Source organism: Pempheris klunzingeri, chromosome 12 (assembly GCF_042242105.1).
Source record: "Pempheris klunzingeri isolate RE-2024b chromosome 12, fPemKlu1.hap1, whole genome shotgun sequence".
NCBI lineage: Eukaryota > Metazoa > Chordata > Actinopteri > Acropomatiformes > Pempheridae > Pempheris > Pempheris klunzingeri.
The window spans coordinates 12571509-12580754 of NC_092023.1; the positions used below are offsets into that span (position 1 = coordinate 12571509).

The following is a 9246-nucleotide window of genomic DNA, read 5'->3' on the forward strand; positions in this document are numbered from 1 at the left end:
ACTTCCATTTGCTTCTTCGCTGTGTCCAGCTGCTCAAAAAGTGGGTACGAACCACAACACAGAATTAAGATCATGCATTCAGTTTTCTGTTTGAAGTGTGACATCTGTCTGCACAGACGATCAAAGCTTCTCCACGTTTCGTCATCATCCATTTTAGAAGCGTCTAACAAAGTCACCCTTTAGGGCTTTATAAGTTGCAAATAATGACTTTATTCATGGTTAATACATATTTTACCAATGTGTTAAAGATCATATCATTATGAGCCCCTAACAGGAAAAAATCCCTTGGCTGTTTCTCCTGCAGTATAAACACTGGCTTTGTCCGTTTAGCTCTTTAGTCTTTCATGCAGACAACCACTGACAATTTCAGCCTTGATGCATCATTGTAAAGTGAAAAAGTCAGGAAACCTTCTTGATAATTTATTAACATTTATAACTGCAGCACTGATGGTTTATTAGCAGGTTTACCAGCATTGATAAATGCATCATTATCAAATACAAAAGAAACACAACCTGGCAACCCAAAAGTTGTTCTCATCAATGGCTTATAACTGATCTATAAAAAAATGTATTAGTAAATGATTTATTACTCATTAATGAAGCCAAGAGTACCACCTTATAAATCCTTCATTACATAGAGCTGTGCCCAGAAATCTATGCAGTGAAAATCCTACCTAGTTCTACTGTATGTGTTCAGCAAACAGAGCATAGTGAGTGTTGATACAGTGGAAGGTGTAAACAGAGCACCCGAAGACAGAACTCTTAACGCTCTTTAGAGATCTGCTCTGTGATTACTGTGTATCTATCCTAACTTCCTTTCTGCCTCTGTGACAGAGACTCAACTGTACTGGTTAGACTTGTAAAAACCTGCGGGCTGCATTAAACAAGGGTGCTTTAAAGTGTCCATCTGCCTCCGTGTGGACAAGTCGCTGATGTGGAATGATTCAAGAAACACTTTGAAAAGCCATAAAACACATAAGACGCTCTGTAGGACCGAAAAAGGACTATAAACAGCACCAGTCATACCACCAAAAAACTGCGACATCAAGTAATCCTCTTGTGCATCACTATATCTTCTACGCTACTATAGAAACATGAATACTATACATTCAAAATACCATCAGGATCTGAGCCTGCTTCCAAACAGCCAACTGAATGTTGAATGTGAAATTTTGTTTGACTTTAGTTTGCGCTCGGCCAACATCTACACACTTTGATAGCACAGCTTCTTCTAAATCTGCACTGAAGTGAAACTTTTTTTTTTTTTTAGAAGAATAAGTTGCATATTGGTTTAGTGTACAGTTCAGTTGAGGTTCACATGGAAAATGTGAGTGTGACAGCAGAGAGCATAGTCCAATTTTCAAAGCTCATCTAAAAGCCATTTCTCTACTCTCTTTGCCCTCCAGAGTAAACAGTGATAATTCTACTTCCTGTTCACCACATGTAAAGTTTCTTTCTACAGGAGAACGGCTGCAGTGATCGCTAAGATGAGTGCCTACTACCAACACACGCCGTGTACAGCATGGGACGCTTTCTGATCCATCTTGTCATGATATAATCCTCATTATTGGGTATTTAGGTCGGTGAGACTGCAGCGTGTTGCCATGACTACTGGGATAAACCCAAGGGAGGGCAGGGGAGTGCTTACAGAGTTGGAGGTAAATCAGCACAGAGGAAACTGGGTGTGATACTTTGCTCTGTTGTGGTCAGAGGAGTTAACTGCAGCAATAAATACACGTCAAGCTGTGCTGAGCAAAATCAAATCTGAGCGCGTCAAACAACCTGCAACATTTCGCTTTAAACTAGTTTCATCTGGAATGAAAATCATGTTTCTGTCCACGTGGGACGGCTCAGATTGAACATCTAAAATGCTGCTCAGGTCCAATTCTTTCTGACAAACTATGATCAGTGTCTCTATCTTGCATTTTCCAGTTTATCCAAAAGGTTTTGGAAGATTTGTATAATCCTAGGGAGTCGCAGAATTCAAACATTTCATCAGTCACCAAATTTGGATAAAGCAAGCGTTTGCTTTCATATTAGCTGCTAAAATATTTTTTCCTGAGTAACTATTTTCTATAACATCCGAGTTATTTTGCCATCTTTGAAAGAACTCCACACCTGCCTCTATCTCAGCATCCCTACAGGATTCAACGTAAAAAATAAATGTGCTATTAATAAGTCGTGAGATCCCTGATCTGACAAAACTGGGGCTACAAAGAGAGAAACCTGAAAATGGAGCAAACACATTCACCCTCAAAGCATCCTCATCAGATCATGGTTAAACACAAAGGAATGGAAAGAAGTGAATGAATGTAGCAGAAGAACTCTACCGCCGGCGCCTTTTTCCAGTTGCTTTGCTGCTGCAGTGTTGCATGATGGGTATGGATGATGATGTAACAGGCGCACGTGTGCGTGGTCATCTGTGATCAAGTTCCTCGCTTCACATACGACTTGCAGAGCAGGAAGAAGAGTGGGAAGTTAACCGAGCTTGGTGATCTGTAGATCTCCTTGTATCCGTACTGTGTCGATCGACGGCATAGATTTTACTTTGTGATAAAAGTCAAAGAGCTGGTGTCCGTCCACGAATATCCGGAACCTCTGGTGCTCACAGTGGATCTCAATCTGCAGGGAGAGAGGAAAGAAAAGATGGAGAGAGGCAGGAGAGACAGAAGGGAGGAAAAGAAAAGATCAAAAGACACAAATCATCAATAATGCAAGCTGAGATCAAGCCAATTACATTTACAACCAATAATCAGTCCTTAAAGTAAATTAAATCTTTTGATGTTAGTCCTTTTCCATCCCCGCAATTTTTTGGCCACTTGAGGGCATCGCAACAAGCTGTAAACACAATATTGACATTATTACCTTATAAAGTTGGTATTGGAACATTTATAGCCAACAGCTGCTTCTTTGCACATCCAGCAGGCACTGAGTGACATTATCCATTCTGATTCCCGTTTCTGGCCACTACTCAAATATTCACTTTCCTTTTGCTCAGTTTTTGGTCTCTACCACCTCCAGAGGGAGCCACTAAATGCTCCACTATGCTCACCACTGATTTGGCTTATTATTTGGGCTTTTTCACTGAAATGTTCCATCTCTCTGTAGAGCTGAGGGGACATTACACATTTCTTTTGCCGTCAATGTAAAAATACAGATTAGTGCAGCTTTGACTAAATACAGGAAACAATTGCTAAATACAAAGTTTCATGGTATTAATGAGAAGGGTGTTCACAGTTGATTTCCATCTGATAATCCTGCTTGTAGAGTCCATTATATAACAAGTGCAAATCACTGGATTGACACTTAATGAGCTGTTGATGTTCTAACATGTACCAAACAGTCACTCTAATTTACAAACCTTGTCTCGCTTGTAGCCGCACAATCTGACGCTCATAGAGCCCAATGCAAACAATCAAAAGTGTAAAGGGTCTTTCTGTGTCATTCGGGCCAAAGAAAACACATTTGTAGGTGGGATCGCGCTTCCTGAGGCAGATTGTTTCAATGATCTCCGTAACAGAAACCGCAGCACATCATGTGTCTGCCCACATGCCTCCGAATTCGTGAGGCAGTCTGTTGGAAGCAATCAGCATGACAACCTTAATCTCCAGCCTCCAGCTTCTGACAGTCATGACTGTGCTGACCTGCTCGGTCATGCCCCGACCACAAACAATGACACTTTATCAGGGAGCTGACATTGCATAACCAGACGCAGGGATCACCTCTAAAAATAAACAAAAAAGATAGTGTGGTTGCGTCCTCAGCACCTTCCGTATGTTACAATTTCTTTGAAAGAAATTTAGGACTGAACCTTCTTTCTTTAAGAGGAAATGCTGATGTGCACTCATGCATCACTAAGAGCGTGAATCACAGGCTGGTTAGTTCACTGGATTCAAACATGTCATCATATATTTTTAGTGGTATGTGCTCTTCATCTGCATATTCAGAATTATTAGAGCAGAATATGGCAGAGCGAACAGGCCCTCCGGTCTTATGGGAATTACTCATCATGAATATGTGCTGCTGCCCACTCCATCCCCCCCCTACATCTGACACAAACAGCTGATGCTGCCCCTCATGCAGGGACAGGATACAGCCTAGATAGCATGGAAAATACATCCTGTTTGTGTCTAATGTCTATTCTGCAAGGACATTTGCAACATTTCTGCTGTACCATGTGATCATCTCGCTTGATGACGTGACGCTTCTAAAATTAAAAATCCCCCCCCAAAACACTTCAATGTTACAAGGAAGCAACTGGGACAAAATACAATATTGCAACAGTTATGTCATGTCTTGGCCTGTTCATTTTGATACTGATCCATAATCGCAAGTTGGCATTTTAATTTTTTTTTTTTTGATCTGCGAACAGTTTAAAATCCAAAGATATTCAAGTTGTCGTGTTATAAAACAGTGCATGGGGTCTGTGAGTGTTTTTTTCACTTTTCCTCTCCATTCCTTTTATTTATTTATTTTAACTCTTTACAAATCACTTACGCCCCTTTTGCATGCACAGACAAATGAATGATTATAAAAGACTTTGAGGAAAGATTTCAAAAAAAGCGTGCGTGCCATCCCAATTTGAACAACTATCACAACCCTGCTTTATTTACACTCCATCGACTGCCTTGTTTGCACTGGATTGGCCCCAAAACAGCAATGAAAACACTTTGGCCTTCTGATGTGGCCAGAGAACTCATCGTATGAGCGAGTTCTTTTCAAGCATAACTCAGCCTTAAGCATTTGAGGGTGAATTCGCCAAATGAACCCCATTCTTAATGTAAATCAATGGGTCTCATTTTCATAGTTGTGGCCGTCCATCTTTGTGGTTATGATACATTTTACTTAACATGTTAATCTTATAGTTAACGGAGATGTGACGACACAGCTGTACAACACATCTGCCTTTTAAACAATATGGTCTAGACTGGTTGCACATACAAGCACTTTCACGATGCACCAAACTGCTGAGCAAATGTTTTCACTTTGAAATAATCCATTTGAGATAACAGTTTCACTGGGGATCTATCAACTCCTTGTCTGACTCCTGTTGCTTTAGAGACTCTTTGTGAAAGGCCAATTAATGGCCATGAAATTATGACAATAAGGGCATAACAAAGAACAGGCCTGAGGTCAGGTTGTCCCACACTCCTCATAAAAGCACCTGCTGCCTGTGAACAACTTGAGCTATAGTCGTCTGGTGTGTGGATTCCTCATTGAATACAAAAAAAAAAAAAGCATATTTACCCTGAAAGGCTGATCAGGGATGAAGGGAAAGTAGGCAGTGGACACCTCCTCGCCCACCCATTTCCCAGAGACGCGGGCGCTGCGCAGAAACTGGCGGTCAGTGAAGCGGGCGGTGAGTTTGAGGGCCACGTCGTAGGGAGGCTCCTCCTTCTCCGAGTCACGGCCACAGGTCAGGCTCACGTCGAAGCTGAGGGAGGGAGGAAATAGGGGGTCGAGGGGTCAGAGAGGCTCCATATGAAGCCAATAACTAATCTGGGATAAGTTAGCTGCATAATTCTGCTGCTGCTGTGTAAGACCAAACCTGTTGTGCATCATTTACGCACATAATCCCTGCTGCTAGGTCTGGGTTTACCCCCCTCTCCTCCTCTGCAGCTGTGTCGTTTCCACAGAGGCATCTTTGTGCGAGCGTGTAGGTGTGATCACAGCAGAAAAACTTGCTGAACTCTGAGATGCAACAAAGGGAGACAGCTGTCTATTTTGAGCCCTGGAAGAGCTCCGTCAGCTAGGACCATTCACATGAACTCTGGCATGGAAACAGTGCCAGCAGCAGCTGCTAAACATGATTAAGTCATGGGGCGGGTTCTTCCAAGTTTGACACAAGTTTCCATGTAGGGTAGGGACACACCCAAGCAAGTCTGCTTCACTGGGTCTTCTTTTTTCCTTTTTCTCCCCCCTTTTTTTTTTCTCCCTGCTGTTTAGGGGGAACGCCCTGTCTCTGCATACTTAAGAAGCCACCATTCTCTCTCTGGCTGCCCACGCATTACTCAGTGTGTCCTGGAGTGTTCTGTGCAAGTCTGACTGGCTTGGAAACAAAAAAAACTCATCTCTAACATCAGTCAGCATGCATGTGAATGACAAAACATGTGTTTAATTCCAGTGAGATAAGGAGTGTGTGCATGCATCGTTGATGGTTATCTTACCTCTCTGGCTCCAGGTCGACAATGCCCATCACAATGATCTTCTTCCCTGGCCGCATGCCGCCCCTGATGCGCCCGCTGAATGGCACCGTCTACGCATAGCACAGTGAAGTTATTAAGCACAGCCTGGAGCGAGCATCAAACAAGGACACTCAGGAGACAGTCAAGGCATCTTTCATACCAGGAGACGTGATAAATCCTCCTTGTCAGGTGAGATGAGGCCGGGGTTCCCCAGCGAGTCGTTCAGATGGTCATCTTCCACAGTCTTCAGCAGCAGCGACAAAAGACACAGGATGCAAACTGTCATTTACAGCTCTGTCACGTTGGGTAGAAAGTGGCCTGGCTGAGCTTAAACGTCCAACATGAGGCTGCGGGCCTGTTTATCAATAAACGCACACAGTGTGGCCTTGCATGCGGCTGTTCCCAACAATGACGAGGTGGCAGCAGACCTGTCATGCTGGCATCGGGGCTCCTCGTCTTTCTAATTAGCCTCACAAAAAGCTGCACCTGCGGCGTTAACGCGCACATTCAGAGCCGTGAGGTGAAACACACGCCGCCGGTACATTTCACCGCGAACGTGTTGGATTTCCGATTTCCCTCCGCGGCCGCACATGAAAGGAGTCGCCTCGCGCTCTGAATGCGCTGCGCACGGCGCTCCGCTTTTACAATAAGCGTCGGATAATCGACATAACGGTGTGCATTAATCAAAGCCACAGGCCGTCACGCACAGAAAGTAAACACCAAACGCATCCAATCCCAACCCCGGTTCCCCCTGCAGCTTCAGAATACTCACTATTCCGTCCTTTTCCGCTGCCTGCACCGCCATCTTGAGCAGAATAGCATAGGATGCTTATTATAGGAGCAGAGGCAGCCCTGCCGGGGAGCGTGTGGTGTGTCAGCGTCGTGGCACTGACTCAGGAGTGTATTCCTGTTCCTGCTCCTATTCCTGGGTCTCCACGTCTGAGCGGGCCTGGCACAGAGCGCAGCCACCTAGCAGGACATCCCTCCGCTGCACTGTCTGTCTGAAATGGGTGGATATCTGCTGACGTATGCTTTATAATAATTACAGACTAAAAGCTTAATCCCCGTCTGTTGGAGAAGGCTAATCAGACAGATTTTCCTCAACCCTTCACCCAATTAGGCAACGCGCTCTTTGGGCTTTTCCTTTCTGGGTTTAGATCAACGATCCAGTAAATAACTCAGACTGAATAACTGCTTGTTGATTAAGCGTCTGACTGCCGCGCTCGTGCGTCTCACTGTGGGGTTGCGGCCTAATTGGCCGAAGTGTGCACATCCAATGATTTTTAATGATTCAACAACACTGTGGGCCACAGAGCAAAAAGTAGGGCAGTTGTGAGCTTGGGACATTAATTGCTTTTCACTGAATGAAGTGGAAATTAAAAGTGTTTCCCGTTCATTGACTCTTACACGGACACCCCCCCCACCCCCCTCCCTCACTGTCTTTTTTTTCCCTCTATGTGTCCAGTCCTGTGCATGCAAGCACCCCTCCACACACTAAACTACCCCCACCCCCTCATACTGTGTGCTTCTTGTAGTTTAACTGGATCCTTCTGCCCCTCTGTGGACATTTAGAGGCATTACAGGTGGAGGCAACATTTCAGCTTCACCTGGATGGGTCATAGAGGAGTCAGTTAGAAGTTCTTCAAGCCATTTATATCAAGGATTACATTAGTTACATTACACAGTCTGTGACAAAGTGGGTGAGCGCTCATTTCTCCTCACCACTTGTCCCTGGACATGTTCATGGTACATTCTACTTTCTGTTTTCCCTCTGTGTGTTTTCCTTTAATTTAACCAGGCCAGTGGAACATTAAGGCACATACTATCCCGGGTTTGTTTGTGTTATCAGGTTACAGTTGACCTCTAGTGCATGTAGGATTAAAACACAGTCATTTAGTTCAGTTATCCTTTATTAAGTAGCAGGTAAAATGGGGTTCAATTGTTCATTCCTTTGTTTATACTTACCTTTGTTTGTCCTGGCTCACCATGCAGGAGTAGTGTTTGGAGAGGAGGCCGGCCCAGCACTTCCGCAATTTATGGTGTTGATGATGTCAGCGGTTACATCATTGGGTCAGACCAAGTGGAGGGTTTCTTTTTCCTTTTGACAAATGTTTTGTTGGTATTAAAATGCATAGATTGTTGTTTTTACTTGTTTAGCTTGTGGGGAAATGGTTAAGAAATGTCTAGAGGTTTGTAGTGTGTGCTGTGATTTTATTTGCAGATTTGTTTGCATTCACAGTACAGACTACGTCACCATGTTACCGAATGGTAGAGCTGAAGTGAGCCAAGGTGGGAATTGAATGCCCTATATAAAGAGTAGGTACTTCAATGCCTGGGAGAGAGGATGGATTGACAGAGATGTGAGGGCTGTGCTGCCACAGTAATAATAGTTCTTTTTTTTTTTTTTTTGAGTAGCTACAGTTTAGTTTTCAAACTGTTTCTTTGTAAATAAATTTTGTATTGTTTTGTAATTTAACTTCATGGAGCACTTTGAAATAAAATCACCTCTTTTGCACTCAAGAAGTCTGAGTCTGCCTGCCTGCCACCTTCCTTGACCTTTTTGGCCGGACTACTCTACACAGTCCCATCTTCTTTTACCCCTCCAGATTAACTTAATGTTTGACATAAGTATTTGATATTTGAGGCGACATAAGTATTTGATATTTGAGGCAACAAAAGTGTGTCCACAGTGGGACATAAACGACCGTAGTATCACAGTCTGCACTCAAACAGGTGAAATTAATATTTAGGTGTTGGAGTTTGGAGCAGCACCTCAAAACAGGTGAGTTTCTGTGTCTTGCTTAAAGGCCCACGGCAAGGCAGACACCCATGAAATGGTTTTTATATCACCTCTCACTTTTCCTGCTGAGGAAAACTAACCAAGGAGTGTTTTTTTTTTTTTTTACAATATATTTCATTCATTCATTCAAGTGCAGCACTGGAGGGAATTCTTTGCATTCCAGCTGTTACCACTGATCACAAGTGATTGAAGGCCTCCTGCAGGCTGGTCTGTTAGGCAGGGATGAGTCTTTTGGTTTCTGCTTCCCTCTTGTGGTTTCTG

At 43.6% G+C, this 9246-nt stretch overlaps 1 protein-coding gene across 2 annotated transcripts; it reads right to left on the reverse strand.

The window, feature by feature from the left end:
• LOC139211149 (galectin-related protein-like) lies at positions 1-7147 on the reverse strand. 2 transcript variants are annotated; one of them, XM_070841422.1, is made up of 5 exons: positions 6958-7147; positions 6346-6429; positions 6168-6256; positions 5248-5434; positions 1-2622 (listed from the first exon to the last, which is right to left on the reverse strand). In XM_070841422.1, the coding sequence occupies exons 1-5, from the start codon at positions 6988-6990 to the stop codon at positions 2479-2481; spliced, it is 537 nt and encodes a 178-aa protein (XP_070697523.1). In that variant the 5' UTR covers positions 6991-7147; the 3' UTR covers positions 1-2478. The 2 variants fall into 2 exon arrangements, with proteins under 2 accessions (XP_070697523.1, XP_070697522.1); XM_070841421.1 differs by lacking the exon at positions 6958-7147 and having other exon boundaries at positions 6346-6471.
• Between the last annotated feature and the right edge of the window lie 2099 nt (positions 7148-9246).

Coding starts and splice junctions, on each gene's coding strand:
- LOC139211149 (XM_070841421.1), bottom strand. CDS start 6,471: ATGACAGTTTGCATCCTGTGTCTTTTGTCGCTGCTGCTGAAGACTGTG. Junction 6,257..6,345: donor AGGATTTATCACGTCTCCTG/GTATGAAAGATG, acceptor TGCTATGCGTAG/ACGGTGCCATTCAGCGGGCG. Junction 5,435..6,167: donor GTCGACCTGGAGCCAGAGAG/GTAAGATAACCA, acceptor TCCCTCCCTCAG/CTTCGACGTGAGCCTGACCT.